General features: G+C 47.1%; 1 protein-coding gene and 1 long non-coding RNA gene across 2 annotated transcripts; one reads left to right on the top strand and one right to left on the bottom strand.

The window, feature by feature from the left end:
- Window positions 1-121: 121 nt before the first annotated feature.
- On the bottom strand, window positions 122-12794 carry LOC141413829 (uncharacterized). The gene is made up of 2 exons (XR_012438761.1): window positions 12586-12794; window positions 122-372 (listed from the first exon to the last, which is right to left on the bottom strand). It is a non-coding gene; the product is annotated as an uncharacterized lncRNA (long non-coding RNA).
- On the top strand, window positions 11940-27793 carry Gucy2d (guanylate cyclase 2D, retinal). Its single transcript, XM_074046926.1, has 19 exons — window positions 11940-12675; window positions 12767-13071; window positions 15114-15465; window positions 15770-15854; window positions 16136-16238; window positions 16846-16947; window positions 17871-17951; window positions 19361-19567; window positions 19648-19804; window positions 20273-20422; window positions 20841-20989; window positions 21540-21703; window positions 21800-21992; window positions 22243-22417; window positions 22663-22761; window positions 22874-22968; window positions 23105-23190; window positions 23334-23447; window positions 23971-27793. The coding sequence occupies exons 1-18, from the start codon at window positions 11940-11942 to the stop codon at window positions 23425-23427; spliced, it is 3333 nt and encodes a 1110-aa protein (XP_073903027.1). The 3' UTR covers window positions 23428-23447; window positions 23971-27793.

The following is a 27793-nucleotide window of genomic DNA, read 5'->3' as shown; positions in this document are numbered from 1 at the left end:
CATCCACTTTTCTCACGTTAGAGCCAAGTCTACATTTTTAAGTGTGCCATGAACAGAAGTAAAGAATTGTCTTTATTGATTAGTTGCCTATGACTGAGGAAATAAATCACCACAAACTTGGTGGCTTGAAACAACCGGTTTATTCTCTTATACTTCTGGAAGTTGGAAATCCAAGATGAGTTTCCCTGGGCCCAATCAAGACATAGGCAGTGCTGCCCTCTTCTGGAAGCTCCAGGAAGAATCCATATCCCAGCCTTCCCTTTCCAGCCTCTGCCTGTGTGGTCCTTGCTTCTCTTGGCTCATGGTTACTTCCTCCTGTAGCAAAACATCTTTCTTTGATGTCATGTTGCTGTCTTCTGTATCAAATCTTATCTACCAGAGCAATATAAAAGATTAAATACCTTTTAGTAAATTTAACAAAAACTTACCAAACTGATTTAAAATTTAAAATACTACAAAAGGAAACAAAAGTAGGCTTGAATAAATTCAGATATATCTTATATTCCTATATAGAAAGACTCAACATCATAAAATATGCTTCCCATAAATTAACTTATAAATTTAACGTAATTACAAAGAAAATAACAGTTATTTTTTAAGCTGGGAGAATTGATTACAAAGACCATATAAAAAATTAACACATAAGGGGAATGAGGACTTGGCTCAAGTGGTAGAGCACCTGCCTAGCAAGCTTCATGCCCTGAGTTCAAATCCCAGTACCACAAAAAAATTAAAACATAAGAATAGCCAAGCAGCCAGTGGCTCTCACCTGTAATCCTAGCTACTCAGGGGGCAGAGATCAGGAGGATCAAGGTTCAAAGCCAACCTGGGCAAACAGTTCTCGAGACCCTATTTTGAAAAAACCCATCATAAAAAAGGGGTGGTGGAGTCGCTCAAGGTGTAAGCCAAGTTCAAATCCCAGTATCGCTTAAAAAGAAAAAGAAAGAAAGACTAGCCAGAAAAATTCTGGAAAGGAGGAGCAATGAGACAGAGGGTGGACAGGAATGCTAACTTTATTGTCAATTAACTAAAAATATTCTAATACTTCAGTAATGAAAATGGCATGTTACTGGCCTATATTAAACAGACTGGAAGAGAAGAGAAACTCCAGAAGTCTATACAGATACATTCAGGAATGTTCATTATGATAGAGATGGGGCAAGAGAAGAATTTTCAATGAGTGGTGATAGTGGAAGGGAACAAGTATGAGGGGAAATAAATCAGCAGAAATGTTTCTGGAAATAAATGACAAAAATAACCCTGGGGATGGAAAGGAATGGATGGCAGAAGCAACCTTTGTTTTAGATTAAAGGAGATAGGAAGGCATACTTAAAAGCAAAACATTTAGGGAGACTGAGAAACAAGCTTTGTGCAGAGGTGTGGAGGGACAGCAGTTTTTCTTCCTAGATAAGGGAAACAAGATAGAACATTCATAAAGGCAGACATGGAAAGAGATGAAATATAGATCCCTAAAAGGAAAACAACACAGAAAGCTTTCCCAAGATAAACAAAAATATTATTCTGTCTCACCAACCCCCGAATAATGAACAGTAGTCATAAAATATAAGTACTAAGCCTCAAGACAGGATGGACTAATGAGACCCTCTTGGAATGTCCAGTCTGATAAGGATGGAGGGCAATTAGATGGTTGGGCTTGATCTTCAACAAAAACTGCTGGGAAAACTGGTTAGCAGTCTGCAAAAAACTGAAACTAGATCCATGTATATCACCCTATACCAAGATTAACTCAAAATGGATCAAGGATCTTAATATCAGACCACAAACTCTAAAGTTGATACAGGAAAGAGTAGGAAATACTCTGGAGTTAGTAGGTATAGGCAAGAATTTTCTCAACGAAACCCCAGCAGCACAGCAACTAAGAGATAGCATAGATAAATGGGACCTCATAAAACTGAAAAGCTTCTGTTCATCAAAAGAAATGGTCTCTAAACTGAAGAGAACACCCACAGAGTGGGAGAAAATATTTGCCAGCTACACATCAGACAAAGGACTGATAACCAGAATATATAGGGAACTTAAAAAACTAAATTCTCCCAAAACTAATGAGCCAATAAAGAAATGGGCAAGTGAACTAAACAGAACTTTCTCAAAAGAAGAAATTCAAATGGCCAAAAAACACATGAAAAAATGCTCACCATCTCTAGCAATAAAGGAAATGCAAATTGAAACCACACTAAGATTCAATCTTATCCCTGTTAGAATAGCCATCATTAGCAACACCACCAACAACAGGTGTTGGCGAGGATGCAGGGAAAAAGGAACCCTTTTACACTGTTGGTGGGAATGTAAACTAGTACAACCACTCTGGAAAAAAATTTGAAGGCTACTCAGAACACTAAACATTGATCTACCATTTGATCCAGCAATACCACTCTTGGGGATATACCCAAAAAACTGACACAGGTTACTCCAGAGGCACCGGCACACCCATGTTTATTGCAGCACTATTCACAATAGCCAAGTTATGGAAACAGCCAAGATGCCCCACCACTGACGAATGGATTAAGAAAATGTGGTATCTATACACAATAGGATTTTATGCAGCCATGAAGAAGAACGAAATGTTATCATTCGCTGGTAAATGGATGGAATTGGAGAACATCATTCTGAGTGAGGTTAGCCTGGCCCAAAAGACCAAAAATCGTATGTTCTCTCTCATATGTGGACATTAGATCAAGGGCAAACACAACATGGGACTGGACTTTGAGCACATGATAAAAGCGAGAGCACACAAGGGAGGGATGAGGATAGGTAAGACACCTAAAAAATTAGCTAGCATTTGCTGCCCTTAACGCAGGGAAACTAAAGCAGATACCTTAAAAGCAACTGAGGCCAATAGGAAAAGGGGACCAGGAACTAGAGAAAAGGTGAGATCAAAAAGAATTAACCTAGAAGGTAACACACACGTACAGGAAATTAATGTGAGTTAACTCCCTGTATAGCTATCCTTATCTCAACCAGCAAAAACACTTGTTCCTTCCTATTATTGCTTATACTCTCTCTTCAACAAAATTAGAGATAAGGGCAAAATAGTTTATGCTGGGTATTGAGGGGGCGGGGGGGGGAAGAAGGAGGGGGCGGAGTGGGTGGTAAGGGAGGGGGTGGGGGCAGGGGGGAGAAATGACCCAAGCCTTGTATGCATATATGAATAATAAAACAATAAAAAAAAAAAGAAATGAAAGAGGCAGGTTCTAATCTGACTTCAGAAGCTATTAGGTACTCAACATATCCCATTAATAAGTAGTTTTAGTTAAGAATATATGACATGAGGGAAGGGTGTTGGAGGGTAAATATGGTAGAAATATTCTGTGCACATGTATGTAAATGGAAAAATGAGATGTGTTGAAATTATTCCAAGAATGGAGGGAAAGGGGATATAGAAGAATGATGGAGGAGATGAACTAAACTATGATTTATTATAAGAACTTTTGTGTCACAATGTACCCCCCAGTACAATAATAATAAAAATTTAAAAAAAAAGATGGTTGGGCTTGACCAAAAGTCAACTAGACAGTCAATTATAGACAGTGTCAAAGGTAGAGAGGGAGGGGTGCCAAAACTGGCCTCTGTATAATCTCATGCGCTTCAGTCACTAAGTCCCACCTCTCAGGAAAAATTGGAAAAATTTGCTGTCTTTTCAATAAACTTTGTGCTTGCTTTACTTTTAACTCCTGGTCTGGCGTGAACTTGCTTTTACTCTTAACTGCTTGTCTGGTGTCTTCAATCATCGACTGTGCCACAGGACACAAACCCAGGGCAAAACAAACCAGTCTGGCATCAGTAGGACCCTGGGGAGCCAGCCAGACCAAAACAAAGTTGGAACTCTCCCTGACACCTCACATCAAGGTTGATTCCAAAGGGGCCAGGATATAAATATGAAAGTTGAAACTCTAAATCCTCGAAGGTAACACTGGAGAATTTGTTTTCAACCTCAGCTTTTCAGCTACAGTTAGGAATGTATGGGCTGGCGGAGAGGCTCAGGTGGTAAAGCCTAGTAAATGTGAGGCCCTGAGTTCAAACCCCAAAACTGCCCCCCCAAAAAAAAATGTAAACAGACTATTATATTTTAAAACATGCTTGGAAAAAAAAAAACACCCACATTTTAAGCAAACAATAATCCCGTAAACTCGATTTTTTTTAAGTCATATCACAAATGTGATAGTCTGTGAACATATGAAGAACTCTAAAAGATTACAAAGAAAAAAGACAGTAAGCCAAAGGAAAAGTGTGTGAAAAGTATACATAGACAGTTCTCAGTAAATAATATGCTAATAGTTTATAAACATGAAATATGTTTGTAACTGGTTGCCTGGATCAAAGGACCCTGACTCCAGGGTTCTCAACAGAACAGATTTGGTCTGCAGGAGGTCCCAAAAGGTGACAACTGGCCAAAGAGACACCCCTCCTTCCCAGGAAATGTCTGTTTGCACCCAAGAAACATCTCCACCCTGCCCTCAGGCAATAAAAAAAGACTGTAAAACCCAATTTCCAACCTGACTCACGGGACTACCAGTTTCTGGGTCCCCCTGCATGCCCTCATGCAGCCTTTCTCTTCTCTTCTCTACAAATAAAATCTTTCGGATCTCTGCTGCTGGAGTCCGCTTCTGCTTTCATTCTCAGAGCAGGCTCAAGAACCCTGAGCACCTGAAATTCCTGTGCATGTCATCTGTGCATCATATCTGTAATCAGATCTCTATGAAACAAGACCTCCAAGATGTTGAAATAAAACAGGAAGGCACAGAACAGTGATACCATTACCCAGCTGAGTAGTCTAAGAAGACACTAGACCGAGTCCTTTTGTCACCCAAACAGAGAACTGGACAGAGACACAGACTACAAAACTTTATTGAAAGAAAAGGAATAAAGAGTAAAAGGGAGCACCTTGAGAGAAAAGTGGTGGACTCCTGCCTGATGGCATGCAAACATTGATTAACAAAACTTTATTGAAAGAAAGAGAAGCACCACAAGGGAATCAGTGGGCCCTTGCCAAGTAGCGTGGAAACATTGATTTCTTTGTTTAAGCCTAATTTACAAGTTGTAAGGTGGGGGGGAAAATCTGGGCAGTCCTTAGGGAGGGGCTAGGGTGATTGGCAGGTATACTTAACACAGCCTTGTCACATAACAAGGGGTACTCTGTGCACTAGTTTAGGGTAGTTTTTAGGACTTTAATTGTATGCATGAGTGCAACAAATTCATGTGGTCCTATGTAAGAGGACTTGTTCTGGGAGGTCAAATTAGGGGCAGGCCTTTTTTAACAAGCAAGACAGACCCAAAGGTGCCTCTTCTGGACACTACCTTGCAATATTTACAACCACCAGGTATTTGTAATTTAGAGGGGATTTATTGTTCTAGAGATGGCTCAAGGCTGTGCTGGGGTACCTGTTAGCTTTGTTTGCTTAACAGAACCCCTGGTAAATTATTTTCCCTGCCTGCTAACCTCCTTTATTAGCTTTTTATGTAGAAAGGGCACTATAAAAAAGTACATTCTTGCTAGGAATGGTGGTTCATTCCTGTAATCCCAGCTACTTGAGAGGCAGAGGTAGGAGGATCTCTGTCCAAGGCCAGCTTGGGCAAAAATGTGACACCCTATCTGAAAAATAAGCTAACAAACAAAAGGCCTGGAGCATGGCTCAAGTGGTAAAAGCGCTTACTAAAAGTGCAAGGCCTTGAGTTCAGTCCTCACTACTTCTGCTTGCATATGCACAAGGACAGGCAGAAAATACAAAGAATCTCACAGAGGTTCCCTCTTCGGGGGAACTGAGATGAAAGTGGACAGGGTGGGAGTGAGACTTTTTCAGTGTATTCTTTTTTATTTCATTTTCATAAAACAAATGTTTTAAAAATATTGTGGTCCAGGGAATTGAACCCAAAGCCTTGCACATGGTAGACAAGTGCTCTAGACTGAGCTACATTTCCAGTCCTAAACCAGAATAAGTTTAAGGAGGGAAACAATTTGTTTTCTCATTCTTAATTATTTCCCATTTCTTAATTATTTCTTTGGCAGTTCTGAACTGCCAAGATAAGGATCTTACGCTCTCAAGCCAGTCCTTTTGCTTTTATTTATTCATTTATTTTCAGATAGGCTATTTTTCTAACTTTACCCTGGTTGGCCTTAAACCACCTCCAGAGTAGCTGGGATCACAGCTGTGTGCATTAGGTTTTAATTTAATGGGAAATAACACATTTTGGTTTTTTGGTGGTACTGGGGTTTGAACTTAGAGCCTCATACTTGCAAAACAGGTGCTCTTACCCACTTGGGCCACTCCACCAGTCCTTTTTCATGAGGCTTTTTTTTTTTTTTTTTTCTGATAGGGTCTCACCAACTATTTGCCCAGGGCTAGCTTCAAACTGCAATTCTCTTATCTCTGCCTCCTGAATCGCTAGGATTACTGGCGTGAGCTCTCAGCGTTTCTTTTTAACTTAACTTGAATTATTTATTTATTTAGAATCAGATTTTGGCTCCTAGACTCCCCAAGACTTGTCCTGCTACTCTGAGGTCAGGGCAAGTAGGCTTCTTTCAAAAGTTGTTTTGGGGCTGATGGTGTAGCTCAGTGGCAGAGCACTTATCTGCAAATCCCTGGGTTTGATCCCCAGTACCACCCACACCAAAAAAATGTTGTGTCCCACTTAAAGAATAATCTTTCAGACTGAGGGTGTGGTTCACGTGGTAGAATGCTGGCAAGCATGAGGTTCTGAGTACCATTCCCAGTACCACAAAAAAGAAGACAAAAAAAGAAAATAGAAACTAATTCTTTCTGTCAACTCCTCCAAATTTTATGACTTTAGGGGACAGGAAACAAATGACTAAGAATATCCAAAGAAGGATCTTTTCCTTTTCCTTCTAAAGAAAGAGAGAAACCAAGACTGAGTGTGGGAGTTTTCTGAGGCTATTAATAGTAGCTGGATTTAAATATAATTCTGCCCTCTGGTAACCAGCTGGCTGCTTCTTTAAGATTTGGCTTCTCCTTTGTGTAAGAGGGCATGTTTTGTTTCAGCATTTTACAGACTGAATGCAAATTAGTAGGAACAGATAAGAAACATAAACAAGCTCCTGTAAGTTTCACTGGCAGGGAGAGGCAGCGTGGGAACTGTGTGACCTTGGAATGAGGACCAAAATGAAGTTAAAATATTTCAGAGGAGGGGAAGGGGAGGTAGCCCAAATAATGTATACACATGTAAGTAAATGTAAAAACGATAAAACAAAATTTAAAACAAATTCTACCCCTCCTAAAATGAGGACATTGATGGCAATGATAATAATAATAACAGTAATGGTTATGGGACATGAATGTATATGGGGGACGGTTGGGGGGGCAGCAGGGAGAAGGGAAGGAAAGGATACAGAGGGGTGAAGAGGAGGGAAGTAGGCAGCATATATACATATGAAGGCAGTATAATGTCCTCATATGTGGACATTAGATCAAGGGCAAACACAACAAGGGGATTGGACTATGAGCACATGATAAAAGCGAGAGCACACAAGGGAGGGGTGAGGATAGGTAAGACACCTAAAAAACTAGCTAGCATTTGTTGCCCTTAATGCAGAGAAACTAAAGCAGATACCTTAAAGCAACTGAGGCCAATAGGAAAAGGGGACCAGGAACTAGAGAAAAGGTTAGATTAAAAAGAATTAACCTAGAAGGTAACACCCATGCACAGGAAATCAATGTGAGTCAATGCCCTGTATAGCTATCCTTATCTCAACCAGCAAAACCCCTTGTTCCTTCCTATTATTGCTTATACTCTCTCTACAACAAAATTAGAGATAAGGGCAAAATAGTTTCTGCTGGGTATTGAGGGGGGGAGCGGGAGGGGGTGGAGTGGGTGGTAAGGGAGGGGGTGGGGGCAGGGGGGAGAAATAAACCAAGCCTTGTATGCACATATGAATAATAAAAGAAAAATGGAAAAAAAAAAAAAAAAAGAAACCCACCAAACACTTTGAAAGAGGGGGAGGAGGGAGAGGGAGAATGGGAATATATTGGAGGCGGTGAACTTGTTCAAAGTACACGGTACGCATGTGTGGAGTGAAATTCTCTTGTATTATTAATGTATTCTAATTCAAAAATAAAACATGGATGCGAGGGCAATCTGGCTGCATCTGTCACCCCATTGATCACCAGGGTTGATTGGGCTGATCTGGCTGGCTAGGCGGGTGTCCCCTTCCTCCCTCACCGCTCCATGTGCATCCCTCCCAAAGCTGCGCCCGCCCTCGGTCGAGGAGGACGACCATCCCCGGATAGAGGAGGGCCCTTCTTCGGTCAAGGGTATACGAGCAGCTGCGCTCCCCTGCTAGAACCTCCAAACAAGCTCTCAAGGTCCATTTGTAGGAGAAGGTAGTTAAGCTTCCAGGACTCCAGACACATCCAAATGAGGCGCTGCACGAGGCAGTCTGCCTTTCGAAAAAAAATAAATAAAACAATGTTTTAATTAAAAATAAAATATTTAACCCCTCAAATATAAAATGATGCAGCAGCTGTAGGAAACATCAGTCAATTCTTCAAAAAATTAGAAATACTGTTATCATATGATCCACACATTTCACTTCTATGTATATGCTTCAAAGAAGCGAAAGTAGGGACTTAGAGACTGGTATGTTCACCATAGCACCGTTCTTAGTAGCCAAAAGGTGGAAGCAACCAAGTATCCATGGATACGTGGATGGACAAACAAAATGTGGTATTTACATACATTTTAAGGAATATTATTCATCCTTTAAAAAGGAATAATATGTTGATACACACTACCATATGAAAGGGACTGCAAAACATTATGCCAAATGAAATAAACCTGATAGAAAAGGACAAATATTGTATGTTTTGACATACACAAGATAGCTTAAATGGTCAAATTCATAGGGACAGAAAGAAGCAAGATGGTTGTGAGGAACTAGAGGGAGGGTGAAGTGGGGAGTTAGTGTCTAATGGGTACAGAGTTTCAAACTGGAAACAGATGGGGAGACTTTGTCCTACAGTGTGGGTGTACGTAGAACCCCTGATCTGAGCATTTCAAAGTGGTTAAGACAGTAAGTTTTATGTTAACTATATCACAATTTTTTTTATGGTACTGGAATTTGAACTCAGAGCCTACACCTTGAGCCACTCCACCAGCCCTTTTTTGTGAAGGGTTTTTTTTTGAGATAGGGTCTCACTAACTATTTGCCCAGTATGGCTTCAAACCTCGATCTGATCTCTGTCTGCCTCCTGAGTAGCTAGGATTACAGGTGTGAGCCACCTGTGCTCTCTTTCTTTCTTTCTTTTTTTTTTTTTAAGCATTCATCACAGATTGCTGAACCTTTTGATCTTGCTGTTGTCTTTCACCCTAGACAACTAGAATGTAAACTCCATGAAAACATCAGGGATTTTTAACTCTTTATTCACTCTCCTATCTCCAGAGCCCAGAATAGTGCCTGGCACATGGTAGAAATTCAATGAATGGGTTTTTAAACAACAACAACTCCTTGTACAAACCTTGTCATACACAAATACATGAATGAAAATTAATCTCTCTTGAGTGAATTCCTGCAAATTGGATTGCTTCAATTCTACTAAGTGTTGCCAAATGGCTCACCAGTTTCTCCATCACCACTGATCTCTAACTTGGCATTGTCACACTGTCTTATTTTTGCCAATCGGATGGGTGTAAAGGGTGTTTCATTATCTTGTTTTATTTTTCATCTCCTTGGTTATTGGACAGATTGAGCATTTTCCTTAGGCTTTTTCTGCGATGTGTGTGGCTCCACATGTCCTTTGTCCATTTTGAACCCTGGGATCTTTATCTTTTATACAGATACTGCTATAGATTGGCATAGAAGTAGATAAATACAGTGATACACATACTGGTTTTTACAAATATCTCCTAATTTGTGGCTTATGTTTTCTTTGTCATGTCCTTTTGGGAGCCAGACATTTTAACTTTTGATGGTTTAAGGTACAAAATCTTTCTTTTTATGGTTTGTACTTTATGTGTCATGTTAAGGTATCACTTTCTAACCTGAAGTGATAAAGACATTCTCTTTTTAAATTTTTTTAATGGTACTGGGGTTTGAACTCAGGGCTTCCTGCAGGTGTTCTACCACTTGAGCCACTCCACCAGCCCTGTTTTGTAAGTTTTTTCCAGAAAGGATCTTTCGAACTATTTGCCCAGGTTGGCTTCAAATGTATCTCTGCCTCCTGATTAGCTGAGATTACAGGCGTGAGCCATCAGCGCCTGGCTCTTTTTAAAGTTTTTAATTAACTTCTTATTTGGAAATCACTTCAAGCTTACAAATGTTGCAAAAATAAGAAGAATACAAAAAACTGCTTTATGCTGTTTACCTAGTCACCTATTGCAAACATTTTACCTTGTTTGTTTATAATTTGAAATACAAAACACAGCATATGATGTATCATGCTATATATTTCTTCTGAGCTATTTGAGGGTTACATACATACATCATGATGTTTTAACACTAAATACCTCAGTGTGTATTTCCCCACAAATAAGGATGGTCTTGCAAAACTACAGAATAGCTCTTAACTTCATAAATTTACATTGATAACTCTTATCAAATCACCCATTTATATTCCAATTTTGTCAGTTGCCATTTTTAATTCATTTATTCATATGTGCATATGCCAGTTTTTTTATAGACAGGGTCTTACTATGCAATCCATCTGACCTCAAACTCACTGTCCTCCTACCTCAGCTTCCCAAGTGCTGGGATTACAGTTGTGTACAACCACATCTAACTGATGTCAATATTCTTTATAGCATTTTTATAACTCTATAGGTCTAAGGTGTTTCCCTACAGATTGCTTATGAATTGGGGGAGGGAGGGAGGGAGAGAGCGACAGAGAGAGAGAGAAAGAGAGAGAGAGAGAGATGGAATTACACTATAGAGAAGTAAGTGTAACACTTTTACCAGGTGACCAAAAGTAACCAATGAGGGTGCTGATAGACATCCTGTGTCTGCAGACTGGATAGCCTAAGGACACCTATTATACAATGGTTGCCCTCTTCCAGCTCATAAACAAATACAAGGAAACACTTTAAGACCATGTAAATATTGTATTACTTATCAAAATCTTGGGCTGGTGGAATGGCTGAAGTGGTAGAGTGCCTGTCTAGCAAACATGAAGCCCTAAGTTCAAACCCCAGTACCACCAAAAGAAAAAAAAAACAAAAAAACCCCCAAAAACCTCTACTTAGCTATAGCATCCAGGGATGAATCTTATCTGATCCAATCTTTACCATGAAAAGGATTCATTGTAAAAACTTGTGGTTTTCTCATGTAGGTCAGTAATCTGGACTTGATTTTTCTGTGTGGTGTGAGGTAGGGATCTAATTTTATTTTCCTCCCTATATGGTTAGCTAATCTGCTCCTGGCTGCCTGGAAAGTAGGAGGATCCCACTCCAGAGGGACAGTAGGGGCTCCCATTCTCCACTAGCCCGCCCCTCCCTGCCTGATTAAGAGACCCTAATCAGCTTGAGAAGATTAAGGGTTCTGGCAGGCTGTTCCCACACCCCGCCCTGGGCTGGGCTGGCAGGGGAGATAGAAGGGGGATCGACCCTGTGACCCCTCACCCGGGCCCTGGGCCTGAGCCCTGGACTTTCTGGTGAGTGGCAAGGGGCCCTCTGAACCGACTCCAGTTGGGTTTCAGGGCGTGGATGTATCAGGGCTGACCCCAGACTGCACGACTGGGGAGGGGCGAGGGTGGTGGTGGTCTGGGGGACACAGACAAGCTGGAAGCGGAAGCACAAGAGGCCAGAGGAGACGTCCAGACTTTACGCTTGACCTGAACCTAGTAGTCCAAGTCTGCCAAGAGAGTTAAGCAGGATTTGAGAACCAGGCTTGCGGGGGAGTGGGGGGTTAGATTTTAGGGGGTGTTTCGGGGTGTCAATCGCTCAACCTGCTCGATCTATGTTCACAGAAGCCGGCAATGACCGCGTGCGCCGTCCTAGCGGATGGGCTTCCCGAGACCCTGCTCTGCGCCCCAGCGCGGAGCGCGGAGTGTCCGCCCGGCCTCACGCGGGTCCTGCCCTGGCGCAGACCTAAGCCGCTCTGGCTCCTGCTCCTACTGCTCTTCCCGCTTCCCTCTGCCCTCGCTAAGGTGTTCAAAGTGGGGGTTCTGGGCCCCTGGGTTTGCGACCCCATTTTCGCCCGGGCCCGCCCGGACCTGGCCGCCCGTCTGGCCGCTGACCGCTTTAACCATGACCTTGTACTTCAAGGCGGACCACGCTTCGAGGTCGCGCTGCTACCTGAGCCCTGCCGGACGCCGGGTTCGCTAGGGGCTGTATCCTCTGCCCTGGCCCGCGTCTCGGGCCTGGTAGGTCCCGTGAACCCTGCAGCCTGCCGGCCAGCCGAACTCTTGGCCCAAGAGGCTGGGGTCGCGCTGGTGCCGTGGGGCTGCCCCGGGACGAGGGCGGCAGGCACCACGACACCGGCAGTGACCCCCGCTGCGGGTGCTCTCTACGTCCTCCTTCGAGCATTCCGCTGGGCGCGCGTGGCCCTGATTACCGCCCCCCAGGACCTGTGGGTGGAGGCGGGACGCGCCCTGTCCACAGCATTAAGGGCCCGGGACCTACCGGTTGCCCTGGTGACCTCCATGGAACCATCGGACCTGTCTGGAGCCCGGGAGGCCCTGAGGAGGGTCCAGGAAGGGCCCAGGGTCAGAGGTAGACTTCCTTGCAGGGTGGTCGGCAGGGAGATCAGAGGGTCCTGCGGGCAGCCGAGAGGCGCAGCGAGCTCAGCTTCTTGTGTCTGCAGCTGTGGTCATGGTGATGCACTCGGTGCTGCTGGGCGGCGAGGAGCAGCGCTACCTACTGGAGGCCGCGGAAGAGCTGGGCCTGACAGATGGCTCCTTGGTCTTCCTTCCTTTCGACACACTCCACTATGCCTTATCCCCAGGCAGGGAGGCCTTGGCCGCACTGGCCAACAGCTCCCAGCTTCGCAGGGCCTATGATGCCGTGCTCACTCTCACGCGCCACTGTCCTCCAGGAGAGAGCGTGCTGGAGAGCCTGCGCAGGGCCCAAGAGAACCAAGAGCTGCCCCCTGACCTCAATCTGCAGCAGGTATATGAACCAAAGAGCAGGGAATGGGGTGGGAGGGGAGAGCCAGAAAGAGAACAGGAGATAGCCAAAATGAGGAGAGAAGGATGGAGCTGTTGAGGAGGATGGAGCCAATGAAGAGAAGGGTGGGAGTCAGTGGGGTGAGAACAGCAACTCCAGATGATCTGGAGTTTCCTGGCACTGTTCTTTTTGGTGGGCATCCTAGGTAATGTGATTGCCTTGAGAGTAGGCAATGAGATTTATGCAGCCCAGCCAGAGCCAAGCTCCAAGGAGTAAATGCTAAACTGCAATGTCATTTTCAGTCCATTTCAAAGCAGAACTATTCCCAGGACCAGGACAGTATACTGTCCACAATAAACAGCTGGGATTCTCAAGAGAGCAGGAAAGGGTATGTGGGGGGTGGGGAGGTACAGACCTACCTTCCATGCCTAGTTCAGAAGCTTTTCCTCTGGGGTGTCAACTGTGGTCTCAATTCTTTAAGGACCTTGACATCTTGCAAGAGCAGAAAGCCAGGGGCTCCCATAATCAGATCCAAAGATAGTTTACAACACTCATCTAATACCCAGGATTCCTTGAGTCTCCACAATCCCAGTTCAGACTGTCTAGCACAATCCCATCACAAATGGGGGATGGAAATCATTAAAGGAGGAGGGAATTTAGATGCAATGGGCAGGAAATTAACCACCACAAAGGCCATATTCAAAAGGGACTATAAATCAAGTGGGATTGAAATGTTCCCCACCAATAACCCTAGCCTTCCCCAACAGGATTTGGGTAACCTATGGAGAGAGAGAAGATGGGAATAGTCAATTAGAGAGTAAGAGTGGGATGAGGAGGAGTGTCAGCCAGTAGAGAAAGAGCGGAAGAAAAAGTAGAGATATTCTACTTGTTAGTGAATACTATAGCCTTCCACTAGCTGCCCAAACCAGACTCAAGGGAATTACCCTGATTCTTCTCACTTTGTCCTTCCACATCCAGGCATCAAGCCCTATCACTTTTACTACCTAAAGGTCTTTTGAATCCATTCACTTTCTCTATCTTCTTTGTCACTGCCTTCATTCAGGTCATAGCATCTCTGGCCCCAGTACCAAAACAGAATCTCCCAAATGTTTTCTCACCTGGTCCAGGCCTTTCTCCACCCAACAACTAGATCAAGATTCTTACATATTCTACCATGCCACCACTCTGTTCAAAGCCTCCCAGTGGATTCTGAATGGCCTTCTTCCAGCCTGGGTTAACCCTCACATGGTTGTCTCCTCACATGGCTTACCAGGACTTGTGCCTCCCCTATTATTCCATGATCTTCAGCCAGATTGAGTTACTTTGGGTTCCCTAACCATGCCCTTCTCTTTTGCCTCTGGGAGTGCTACTCCTCTCTCCTGCCCATCCCTTCCTGGATAATTATTCATCTCCTGAGGGATGGTCATTACTTCTAGAACCTTTCTCCAGCCAAGGTTGGGGACCCTCATTCCTGTCCTTGCAGCTCCTTCACTTTCCCCTACCTTCCCTTATTGCTGCTTTAATATCCCTGTTTCCCCAGCTAAAGGAAAGTCTCCAAGGCAGGGACTGTCTCCTATATACAGCTAGAGTTATACAATGTTTGGCACTCGGAGAGCTAGGAATGGGGATGGCCCAATGAGATCAAGTGGTACCATCTTGGGGAAAGAAAACAAGGAATAACAGAAATTAGAAACTAACCAAAGGATGGGAAAGAAGGCTTTTAGGTGAATGGTAGGCGATGAGATTAAAATTATATGGAAGGCAACAAACTAGAAGAAGACAACTATAAGAAAGGAGATTTAAAATCAACCAACCAGGAGAGAAGAGCCCAAGTCCTGATAAGACTGTAAGGAGGACCGAGTGGGCTAGCCAATGGAAAGAGAGGAAGCGATAGCCATTGGGAAGGGATTTGAGGAACCACTAGGAGATAGAGTCGGCAAGTCAGAACAGGGTTTCAAGAGCAGAAAGAACTCGTGAGGCCAATGAATTCCTATCAGTTTATGGGCTGTAATTCAGGGCTCTGAGTCCATACTCTCCTTCTCTAGGTCTCCCCGCTGTTTGGCACCATCTATGATGCTGTCTTTTTATTGGCCTGGGGCGTGGTGGGAGCACGGACAGCTGCAGGTGGTGGCTGGGTGTCAGGAGCAGCTGTGGCCCGTCACATCCAGGGTGCTCGAGTCTCTGGTTTCTGCGGGGCTCTGGGAGGAACTGAGGAGCCCTCTTTTGTGCTGCTGGACACGGATGCGACGGGAGACCGGCTGTTTGCCACACATGTGTTGGACCCTGCACTGGGCTCTCTGCGCTCCACTGGTACCCCTGTGCATTTCCCTCGCGGTGGCCAGGCACCCGGACCGGATCCCTCCTGCTGGTTTGATCCAGATATCATTTGCAATGGAGGTGAGGGCCAGCACCCCAGCTCCCCCTGGGATAAGAAAAGGAACTTTTCTTTCCCTTACAGATCCTCCTCCAACCCCTGACTTGCTCAGGACCCCTTTCTTGAGAAGTTCCAGAGCCGTCTGGGGACCACTCTAGCATTTCCAGATTCCCTCTTTGAGGAATCTGTGACCTTCCCCTAGAGCCTGTCCAGCTCCCACCCCCATTTGCTGAAGCTTCCAGGATTTGGCCTAACTGCATGCTTCCCTAGAAACTGGGCCTCCACCTACCAAGGTCCTGAGTGTCCCTCCTCCCATTGTCCCTTCAGGAGTGGAACCGGACCTAATCTTTCTTGGCTTCCTCCTGGTGGTAGGGATGGGACTGACTGGGGCCTTTTTGGCCCATTATGTGAGGTGAGTAGGAGGTGACCTCGGCTCTCTACCTGCCAAAGATGAAACTGTGAGGCAAAGACAGCAGGCTGGGTCACTGGAGAATAAAAGAGGGGAGAATTTTTCTTGGGGAGCGATTAAGGATACTGGAGGGCTGGCAGAGATCAGGGGATGTCTGCTGTGGGGCTAGCTGCCTTCCAGTACACTTCCCAGGGCTAACATCATCCCTCTCCCACATCTCTTGCTGGCTTCTTCTGGAACTTGGTCTCCTTTGTGGGAACGACATGACATCCTTCTCCCACCAGGCACCGGCTCCTTCACATCCAAATGGTCTCCGGCCCCAACAAGATCATCTTGACTCTGGATGACATCACCTTCCTATATCCACATGGGAGCAGCTCTCGAAAGGTCATGAAAACAGGGAGTCAGGAGCCAGTAGTCTTCTCCCTAATATTTGGTGTCTTCCCTTAACCCAGCCCCCATTTTTGCAGCCTGGTTTCTGCCCTAAATTGGTCCCAGGTTTGAGTCCGTGGATCAGTGACCACAGAGGGTGTGATGGGGGTGACAGCCCCTGTCCTGACTGCTTTCCGGGGATGGTGTGAAAGTCCAACAAGAAAGTGAATGTTTATCTGTGCACCAGTGGCTACTTGGGGATGCTGAGATGAGGAGAATCAAGGTTCAAGGCCAGCCTGGGCAAATAGTTTGAGAAACCCCCATCTCCAAAGTAACTATAGACAAATGGATTGGAGGTGTGGCTCAAATGGTAGAGTGCCTACTACTTTGTGAGCGGGAAGTCCTGAGTTCAAACCTCAATCTCACAAAAAAAAGAAAGAAAGAAAAAGAAAATGAGTGTTTTGTAAACTGTAAAGTATACAATTGGGGAGTAATGTCATTATCACCTTCTCTGAGATTTTGTCACCTCCCCTCTTTAATCCACAAAACTCACCCTGACCTCAATCCAGGACTCTGATCTCAGGATACATTCTGACCCCATGCATTGACCTCTGCCCCTCAGGTGGTCCAGGGGAGTAGATCAAGTCTGGCTGCCCGCAGTGTGTCAGACATTCTCAGTGTCCCCAGCCAGCCTACGGACAGCACCAACATTGGCCTCTATGAGGTGAGCTCTACTCCAGGAGGGGCAAAGAGGGAGGGAAGCTCAGGCTTGGGACAGAATGGAGGCACATTCTCCAGGGAAGCATGCAGTCGTGTCAAATCCTGCAGACTCTAGGCAGGAATGGGAACACTGGCGGGACCTAGGGAAGGGTCATGGATTCTGCAGTCCTAACCTGATTCCGCACCTGGGATTCCTCCCTGCTGGCCTCCTCCTGAAAGGCCAGTCACAGTGACTTGGAGGCTTGAGCTGCTGTGGAGTGTGCTGGGACCAGCAAGCAGGTTGGTGTGGCCACTGAGGCTATCTCCTGCCTTGTTGGGAGCCCTCTCAGCATTTCCACCAGTTCAGATCAGACTCAGGAACACAAATGCTAGAACAGAAAAGGAACTTCACAGAAGGACATTAGGACACTAAATGTGGAGCCAGCCAATGTGAAAGGAAGGCTTGGGGCATGGCTAACAAGCACACAGCCCTGAGAGAGACAGAGAGAGAGAGAGAGAGAGAGAGAGAGAGAGAGAGAGAGAGAGAGAGATCAGTCATTTGAGAGGAGAGTGGCTATGTAGAGCTGGAAGGAAGCTGCCTGTCCTACACAGCTGGTTTATAATGAGACCTGACATACTCTGATGCCTGACTCCTCATGTCTGACAGAGGTTGCTAATGAGAGTCTATAGCAATTCACTTAGTAGTACTGTTGGTGGCCCCATCTGGTGTGTGAGGACTGCTGTTCTAGTCTGTGTCTCTCTCACTTGGGCTGCCACCCTGCTGGTGAAGCAGATAGGCAGCCGTCAAACTCCCTGCTCTGGATGTTCTGTCTCAAAGAAGAAGTGTTTTGGGACAGTGGATCCATGGAAATGTGGGGGCTCCAGAGCTCTTTTGTAATCATGGGGCTTCAAAGGTCTGAGTTCCTAATCCCACCCTCTCTGGTGCAGGGAGACTGGGTTTGGCTGAAGAAATTCCCAGGGGATCATCACATAGCTATTCGTCCAGCAACCAAGACAACCTTCTCCAAGGTGAGAGTTAGATCCACCATAGGGGATGGGGTGGTCAGCAGTTCCTACTTCTTGCCTTCTCTTTGCAGTGAGGTGTGTGTGTGTGGGGGGGGTCTCAGTGAAGTGCTTTCTCCAGTCTAGAGCAGTTTCCTATCATTCTCTCTCATGCCAGTAGTTCTTCCCCTTTTATATGTGATAAACTCCATGTTAACTATTCACATTATATGTGCATCTGTGAGCTGTCTTATTTTTTTATTTGCCTTCCTTGGACTGCAAGTTAAGTGAAAACTTCCATGTGCCCATCCACTGCACTTTCTATACCCAGCACAGCATGTGGAATATTAGAGACCCACTAAATGTTTATTGAATGAATAATGGAAAGTTAAAAATGAGTTTCTACTTCTGTTAGTCCACCTGTGCAGAATGGCCTTAGCTATATTGACACAAGTTAAATAAAGTGGAAAGTTGGCAAGAAGGTAGTAGACTGGCTTATTCTGGTACTTGCAGCCTTAATGTCCCTCTTCCCCCCAACACCATGCAGCCTTAAGTCACCATAGGAACTCATGGTTACTGCTGAAGATTGACTTCAGTGGACTACCTGTATAGGTCAACAGACTAAATCACCCTTTAACACTGGGCATTTAAAATAAAGAGGAGCTGGTGGAATGACTCAAGTGGTAGAGCGCCTGCCTAGCAAGCATGAGGCCCTGAGTTCAAACCCCACTACCACCTCCCCCTACAAAAAAGTCATAAAATAAAAAGAAGCCCCTTACTGGGCATGTGGATCCAAGAAAAGCTAGGAAGAGCACCAGTCAGCCACTAGACTCCATTTTTCTAGCTTGGAGGACACTCTAATCCTGCCAGATTGGGTATGGTCTTCTAATGACTCATCTAACTGCTCCTCCCTAATTTCGGGAAACATTCCACAGCCATACACCTCTAAGCAAAGCCCAGGCCCCAGGCCCAAGTAATTTCTGGTGTGCTCTGAAGGGCCTCAACCTCTCTCTGCCTCTCTAGCAAAGACTGTTACATAAGAAAGGACTATGGGGTTGGTGGAGTGGCTCAAGTAGTAAAGCCCCAGTACTGCACACACACACACACACACACACACACACACAAAGGGGCTGTGGTGGAGCCAGAGACTTCTCCTTGAGGCAGTTTCCCTTAAAACTTAACTTTGTGGTTAATGAATTAGGATCTAGGTCCTGATTATTAGTTTGCATTGTCTTTTCATTCATAGGTTTAAGTTCAATCGTATTGAATGTATTATATTCCCCAAAGACAAAAGTACCTAGAGAAGAAAGCCCCCTTCCTCTCTCTTAAACTACATCGTCCACAGCCCTTTTCATTCTTCAAGTTCAAGGCCATCTTCGAAGTTTGCATACTCGATGACAGGCAGTGAATAAGGCCTGTCAACTTCTCCCTTTCAGCTCCGGGAGCTCCGGCATGAGAATGTGACCCTCTACCTAGGGCTTTTCCTGGCGGGGACAGCAGAAAGACCCGCGGCCCCAGGGGAGGGCATGCTGGCTGTGGTCTCAGAGCACTGTGCACGGGGCTCTCTCCACGACCTCTTAGCCCAGAGAGACATAAAGTTGGACTGGATGTTCAAGTCTTCGCTCCTGCTGGATCTCATCAAGGTGAGTGTGTGTGTTGGGGAATAGGGGTGGGGGGAGTAGGGGAACCGCCTCGTCTGAGGCTACCTCTTGCCCTGCCCAAGGGAATGAGATATCTGCACCATCGCGGCGTGGCTCACGGGCGGCTTAAGTCACGGAATTGCGTGGTGGACGGGAGGTTTGTGCTCAAGGTCACTGACCACGGCCACGGGCGACTGCTGGAAGCGCAGAAGGTGTTACCCGAGCCTCCCAACGCGGAGGGTAGGAGTCCTGGTGCCTCCCTCTCCCATGAGCTTCCCCCAGGATTCCCATAGTTTCAAGACCCCCCTCTCTCTTCCTCCCTCTCTCTCTCTCCCCATTCCACAGCCAGTGGACCACACTGTAGCTACGGAAAAGGGGCCTAAGAGATTCAGAGGGAGGGCTCTGTGACTGGGGAGGTGGGAGCTTGTAGGAGGGGTTGTGCTGAGTTTGGGCCAGCGCAGTCGGGGGCCTGGGTAAGTGGGGCTCTGCCTAAGGGCGGGGCTTGACTCAGGAGGCGGAGTCTTCCCTGGGAGGCGGGGCCTATTTGTAGCGATGGGCTTTCTCTGAGATGGCTTTGTGTTTCAGGTAGTCCCTCCTGGGGATAGTTGAAGGGCTGCGGGGTTGGTGAGTGTGGAGGGCATGAGCCTGGGCTCTCTGGTGGGGATGAGGGTCTGTCCCAGAGCTGCCACCCTCTTCCCCCATCCTCAGATCAGCTATGGACAGCCCCAGAGCTGCTTCGGGACCCCGCCCTGGAGCGCCGAGGAACTCTGACTGGCGACGTCTTCAGCTTGGGCATCATCATGCAGGAGGTCGTGTGCCGCAGCGCCCCCTATGCCATGCTGGAGTTAACACCCGAGGGTAAGACGAGTTCCAGCCAGATAGGCACCCTGCAGCTAGGACAGAGCAAGCTGTCCAATGGGAGAGCAGATTGGGTCCAGGGGTCTTCAGAGGTCCCAGGGAGGCTGGGGGGAGGAGGGGACAGTAAGGAAAGAGTCCTATCAGATTAAAATCTGTATCACTCATCATCTGTAGAACTCCGAGCAAGCTACTTGATCACTTGTTTTTCTTACCTGCAATAAATAATAAAATGTCTGTGTCACCTCTTACTGATCCCCAGGGTATAGGGTCCTCTTGTTCCACACAACACTTCCCCACCCACTGAAGCTCTAATTGAAAGGACCTTCTGTCAGTCCCCCTTCTTAGGCATCAACAATCAGGGTCAGAGATAGCTTCTGTTCTGGGGCACTCGACCCTCACAGTCCTCCTATGCCTCCAGAAGTGGTGCAGAGGGTGCAAAGCCCCCCTCCACTGTGCCGGCCCTCGGTGTCCATGGACCAAGCACCCATGGAGTGCATCCAGCTGATGACACAGTGCTGGGCAGAGCAGCCGGAACTTCGGCCATCCATGGACCGCACATTTGACCTGGTCAGGGGCTGGGATTGGGCAAGAATTGGGTTGGATGGTGGGGGTCACAGATTCTTGTCAGCACCCTGGGAAGGTGGCAGACTGGCAGGATCTTTGACCTTCCAGGCTAAGTCTTAAGGGGTAACCTAAGGACTGGAAATTTGGTGGGGCAGAGTTTTAGAACGGGGGTAAGCTAGAATGGGTGCTGTGGAGGCCTTTGGAGTGGAAGACAGAGCTCTGGGTGGGAGAAATATTTAATTCAACTCAAATAACATTGAATGAGAACCAAGTATGTGCTTGGATTATTGTGACAGAAAGACCCTTGGCCTCGGAGTCCAAAGTCTGGCCCTACTTTAGTGCCCTGTCAATTCCTAGTGGAGAACAGCACCTTTAAGAACCCTCATTTTCCATGTACCTCCCAATAATGTCTAAAAAACAAGATGACCAGCACCTCGGGGTGCTTGTTGAGTAGAAGATGAATGCTAGGGTGGGGAGGAGTACTCAGGAATATAGCCCCACAAGAGGCTCCACAGAGAGGAGCATGGCTTTACCAGCTTTCATCTCCTCCTAGTTCAAGAGCATCAACAAGGGCCAGAAGATGAACATCATTGACTCAATGCTGCGGATGCTGGAACAATACTCCAGTAACCTGGAGGACCTGATCCGGGAGCGCACGGAGGAGCTGGAACTGGAAAAGCAGAAGACAGACCGGCTGCTTACACAGATGCTGCCTCCGTGGGTGCCAACTTGGAGAAGGGTGGGCAGAGAGGGCAGTGGAACCCAGCCAGACTGCAGCAGCCTCCAGGTGAACCCACTGGTTGCCATGCCTAGGTCTGTGGCTGAGGCCCTGAAGATGGGGACACCTGTGGAGCCTGAGTACTTTGAAGAAGTGACACTGTACTTCAGTGACATTGTGGGCTTCACCACCATCTCAGCCATGAGTGAGCCCATTGAGGTGGTGGACTTGCTTAATGACCTCTACACACTCTTTGATGCCATCATTGGTGCCCACGATGTCTATAAGGTGGAGTGTGCAGGGGACAAAACCCTGGGACCTTCAGTTCAACTGCTCCAGTCCCCAGTTCACTTGCTGTAGGCCACCAGCCCAATCCTCTTCCCTAATCTTTTCCTCCGGTCCCCAGCTCAGTCCCTACCTCAAAGCCTGACTCCCCAGGATGTCTGCACTAACCCCAGTTTAGGCTTCCTAACACAGGACATTCTAAGTATGGGGGGAGGGGTGCTCAGTGCTGAATTGGTACAACCTCTTCCTCCAGGTGGAGACGATTGGGGATGCCTACATGGTGGCCTCAGGGCTGCCCCAGAGGAATGGGCAGCGGCATGCTGCAGAGATTGCCAACATGTCGCTGGACATCCTTAGTGCGGTGGGCTCTTTCAGTATGCGCCATATGCCAGAGGTACCGGTGCGCATCCGCATTGGCCTGCATTCAGGTAACTCCTTGCCTTGCCCCTCTCTGGCTTCAGCCCAACTCCCTTTTTAGGCTCCAGCTCCAGATTCCTTCTATAGGAGGCAAACTCTTGGGATGGGGAGTGGGGGCTTCCCTTAAGAGTGTTTATTGGAGGAGTTGGTAAAGAGTATGGGGTGTAAGATCTTCCAAGGCCCTAGGTGCAGCCCAGTGTCACCACCAGCTTCAGCCTAAGTCCTGTCTGCCCTTCGACCCCTCGCATCTCTGCAGGCCCGTGCGTGGCGGGTGTGGTGGGCCTCACCATGCCGCGGTATTGCCTGTTTGGGGACACAGTCAACACTGCCTCCCGCATGGAGTCCACTGGTCTGCGTGAGTGTGACAGCGGCGGCGGGAGAAGCTTGGGGAAGTGGGGCGGGGAAACAGCCCGGGAAGGGGACACGTAAGGTGACTCCTGAGCTCATGGTGTCCCCCATCACCCCAGCTTACCGCATCCACGTGAACATGAGCACCGTGCGGATTCTTTGTGCTCTGGACCAGGGCTTCCAGATGGAGAGGCGAGGCCGCACGGAGTTGAAGGTGAAGGCAGATCCCTTTCCTTAGAGGCCCCGCCTCCTCCTGAGGGCGGCGTTCCAGACCTTGGCTTTTCTGGTTCTGCTAAGATCCTCCATCTCTCACCCCAGTCTGTCTGTGTGTCCTTCCCCGTGTCTCTCAGGGCAAGGGCACTGAGGACACGTACTGGCTGGTGGGCAGACTCGGCTTCAACAAGCCCATCCCGAAACCGCCCGACCTGCAGCCAGGGTGAGTGCGAGCTGAAAAACAAATGACCGGCTCCGGACTGGAGGGTCCCTTAGCCTCCCCCTCCCTCTCACTCTGGGTGACCCAGGCGCGAAGCAGTGATGACCCTTTTCCCCTCTCATGAGGCCGCCGTCCCATCCCTGCAGGGCCAGCAACCACGGCATCAGCCTGCAGGAGATTCCCCTGGAGCGGAGACGGAAGCTGGAGAAGGCGAGGCCCGGCCAGTTCTCAGCGAAGTGAGGCCTGGCTTCACCCGGCAGGTGCTGCTTCTCCCCCTCAAACTCCCAAGCCACACACCGCAGGGGGATGCTTCCTAGGGACAGGCGCCTTCTTGCCATCCTGAGGGCCCTAGTGCTGCCAGATGGCCCACCCAAGCCAGGTGTCCTGATACCTGTCTGACTAGTGAGCCCATTCTGGTTCCTAAACCCAGAGATTTCCTCTGGGAGGGAAGCCCCTGCTGCAGGGATGCTAGTTCAGTAGGTCTGGAGTGGTCTAGGTCAGAGGTTTAGGGACTCCTGTGACTTCTTTCCCCACCCCACCCCTTCCTTAGCATAAACCAGGCTTCCCAAGGTTGCCTCTCACGTGGTACACTGCATAAGAGAAAGAAGCAGGCAACACTGGCCAGGACAGAGGACAGCGTGAAAGTTGTCCCTGAAGTTCAGTCAGTGGGAACCCCACCCACTACCCTCCTGCAAGAACCTCTTCTCCATGACCCTTTCCCTTCTACATAACTTCCCCTCCCCATGACCACTTTCCTTCTCTGAAACAGTCTCTTTTCCTCAGGATTAGTCTGGAAGGTCCTTTCCTGAAAGCTGCTGCTATAGGTGACCAAAAGCCTGGCTAATGCTGGTGGCTTCTGTCCAGCTCTACCTCCAAGGATTCTGAGCCAAGAGCCAGCTGCAGACCAGCTCCGTGACCTTGGGAAGGTCTCATGCACTCTCCAGGCTTGGGTTCCCTTCAGTGGTGAAGGTGTGGGGGCATGCTAAGTGGTTTCTACCACCCTGTAGCCCTGACAGCTGGGCTTTAGAATGACTGGCCTTGAGATATTGAACACAGTGGCATGTGGCTCTCAGCCCCAAGGACCCATAGTCTATCAGGGTATGTTTGGGGTGGGGAATTCACCACTTTCTGGGACCTCTTGAGCCCCAGGGAAGAGGATCAGGGATTGGATGCCCCAGAGGAGGTGGAGACCTTGTGTATCCACCAGGGAGGGGTTGTCATGCGGCCTGGGGTTGTCATGTGGCTTCTATTCAGCTCCATTGCCCACCTGTCAGAAAATGGCTCCTTCTCCAGTGGGCAAAATCAAGTCATTTGCCCAAGTGCAGAGAAAAGCTTGCTTTGAGGCTCTAGGGAAAGAAAATTAAATTGCACCAAAACTTTGTTAACCAGAACAGCCAAGGGTTAGTTGTATTCTCTCTTTAACCAGGTGTTCTAAGCATGTAGGCAGACAGAAAATCCTCTCTTCTTAGATCCATGCAACAAATGCCCAGTTTTGTCAGTCCCCCAGCTGAAATTTCCTCTGTGGAGCTCTGAGATTCCAGAGCCCGGGCTTTGACATGTTTGACTCTTGGTGTCCTTTGCCATAGACCCCGGAAGAAGTTAGCAGCAACTGCAGCCACCAGGTAGGTGGTGTGTGTACAGTCCCTGGTGGTGTACAAGTGGAACTGGAGACATTGTTAACAGGATGTGAGAGTCAGAGGGTATTCCTAGGTGGACAAAGGCGCTAAGTCCTCATTATGGGAAGTGTTATTGGTGGATCAGCAGCACCAGCAGTACCTGGGAGCTTCTAAAAATGCAGAACCTCAGGCCCCTCCCCAGACCTAATGAATCAGAATCTGCATTTTTTTTTTTTTTTTGGTAGTACTGGAGATTGAACTCAGGCTTTCATGCTTGTGCTCTACCACTTGAGCCATGGCCCCAATCCTTTTTGCTTTGTTTATTTTTTGGATAGGGTTTCATGCTTTTGCCCAGGCCAGCCTCGGACCATGATCCTTCTACCTCCACCTCCTGAGTAACTGGGATTACAGGTGTGTACCACCATGCCCTGTCCTAGAATCTGCATTTTAACAAGCTTTCTAAAAATGTTACAGGCCCACTAAAGCTTCTGACACATAGAACTGAATGATTATAGAATCCTTTCAATCTCAGAATCTCTGAGTTTATAAAAGTGAGACTAGAGCTGGGTGCCAGTGGCTCATGCCTGTAATCCTAGCTACTCAGGAGGCAGAGATCAGAAGGATGAAGTTTGAAGCCAGCCCTGGGGAAATAATTCATGAGATCCTATCTTGAAGAAGCCCATCACAAAAAAGGGCTGATGGAGTGACTCAACGTGTAGGCCCTGAACTCAAACCCCAGTATCGTTTAAAAAAAAAGAATGAGACTAGAAACTAGTCATTAGACTTGTTTTGTTTGGCTTATGAGGTATTTTTTGTTTTGACCTAACATTTAAAAATCAAATTTAAGTCAGTATATTTAAAAAAATGTATGCAGTCATCCCTTGGTCCCCATAGGGGACTGGTTGCAGACTACCATGGATACCCAGATCCTCAGGTGTTCAAGTCCCATGTAAAATGACATAGTATTTGCATAGAAGCTATGCACATTGTCCTATATACCTTAAGTCCCCTCTAGATTGCTTGCAATATGTATAATAATACTTATAATAGTACTTATAATGCTAAAGTAAATGCTATGTAAATACTTGTTATACTGTATTTTTTTAGGGAATGATGGCAAGAAAAACATCTGTACGGTATTCAGTGCAGGCACTACCTTCACAAGCCTAACTATTAATACATGACCCATGGCTGGTTGAATCCAAAAAGGAGACAAGCAGGGATAGAAGGGCTGGCTGTTCCAGATTTCCCTCTCCTGAAATCAAAAGCGCCATTTAAGGCTTGCATTTCCCCTGAACAACATTCTGCTGGAGATAAAGAACGACATTTTAATCTAGGGCTTCACACTTCAGTTCTCACATTCCTCACCAGTTGCTACAGACAAGACTTTCTGAAAATCCCTTATGTCATAGACGTTGAGCCTGGACCTCTCTGGAGCCTCAGGTGTTAGGATTACAAGTGCTTCCCCCCACCCCATTAGAAGGCTTCCTTTCCTTCCTAAAGATAAAAGATTTATTAGAAATAGCAGGTCCAGCACTTGAAAGTTCTGGTTACCTAAGGTGTGCTTTCATAGTGAGTAATTTAGTGCAATTAAAACTCTTTAAACTACTTTTAAAGATGATGAATTAAAGATTAAGACAAGACAAAATAAGAAAAACCTAATGTACACACACACTTTTTAAAAAAAATCATTTATATTGTTAAACATTTCCCATAAGATTTTCTCTGTACTTAGGTCCCAGGATTGAAGGGCAGATTCTGTGTGGCTGGCCTTGGATCCTGAATTTAACTCTTGAAAGTCCTGCTGTTTCCTCCTTCCCACCTCACTTCCCTTCCTTTTTTCCCCTTTCTCCTTCTCTTGCTGCCAGGGGCCTGGGGTGGTTATTGGTATGTGATTCAGGAGCCCCAGGAAAGAGTCATCCAGGGTTAGGTGCTGGAGGACTAGCTGGGGCAGGCTTGGGCAGAGCACCGCAGAAGACGAAGACGAGCTGAGGTCCAAATCACCTTGAGGGAGAGGTGGAGTGGGCAAGGCCTGGCAGTCCATTTCCACCTTGACTCAGCCTCATTCCCAGGCCAGTTGCCAATGATCTTAAATGACTAGATGCAATGTGGCTGGAGGATGAGGCCCCACATCAGAATTCACAGAGCCAGCGGGAGAAGAAAAGGAAAGATTAAACCTCACTGTCCTCTGTCCCTCTGTCTCCTCCTTTCTCTGTTTCTGGCCCCCTCTCTGCCCTTGCTGTCCTCTCTCTATCCTCAGAGACCTCTTTCTGCCCAGCAGTTCCTTCCTTCTCTGCAGTTTCCTCCATTTCTGGGGAACCATTTTTTTTTTTTCTGATTGCAGATCATCAGTTTTCAATCTTAAGTCCCAAATATAGTCCTCCCCACCTCCCCCTCGTGTTCCCCAGACCTTGGCTATTCCCAGCCTGTGAGGGCACCTGGCATGGTCACTGGGCACTCCCCATACCTTCGGATGTGTTTACACTACTGGGCCAGCCTATGTCAGGAGCCTATGCTGGAACTGCCCTTGCCTTTGAGATGGCTCTATGGCTGGGACCAGCGATGGCGATGGCCGATACAGGAACCTTTCACAGCTGCTGCTTTGATCCTGGGGCTCACCTGGCACCTTTTCTTTGTGCTGCTCCTAGGGGTCTGGGCCCTGTTTCCTGTGCCCATCTATGGTGGACCCCAGGCACCACCACCCCCACCTCTGGGGAGGTGAGCTGAGCTGTTCCTTGGAAGGGATTTGTGACACTGCATTGTAGGACTGTGTGTTCACTGGGATTTTTTGAATCTTGCACCTGGGACACTAGGCCATGTGTCATGGTATTTGCGTCCTGGGATGGTGGGGGCTGAAATAAAGATATGCATTCTTCCTTTTTGTGTCAGTGATCCCTTTGACCTCAAGGGGTAGTTGAACGTCCCTACTCCTGGCATGCTCAAACCTAGCATTGGCAGGGAGGGTTTCAGACAGGGGTGAACTCTGGAGG

Source organism: Castor canadensis, chromosome 11 (assembly GCF_047511655.1).
Source record: "Castor canadensis chromosome 11, mCasCan1.hap1v2, whole genome shotgun sequence".
Classification (NCBI taxonomy): domain Eukaryota; kingdom Metazoa; phylum Chordata; class Mammalia; order Rodentia; family Castoridae; genus Castor; species Castor canadensis.
This window is presented reverse-complemented; position numbering and strand designations above follow the sequence as displayed.

What these genes read in the sequence shown, in the direction of transcription:
- Gucy2d (XM_074046926.1), top strand. Translation starts at nt 11,940, where the DNA reads ATGACCGCGTGCGCCGTCCTAGCGGATGGGCTTCCCGAGACCCTGCTC. An exon ending in GTGCCCACGATGTCTATAAG is followed by an intron (nt 21,993 to 22,242) that starts GTGGAGTGTGCA and finishes CTCTTCCTCCAG; the next exon opens with GTGGAGACGATTGGGGATGC. An exon ending in CCGCCCGACCTGCAGCCAGG is followed by an intron (nt 23,191 to 23,333) that starts GTGAGTGCGAGC and finishes CCATCCCTGCAG; the next exon opens with GGCCAGCAACCACGGCATCA.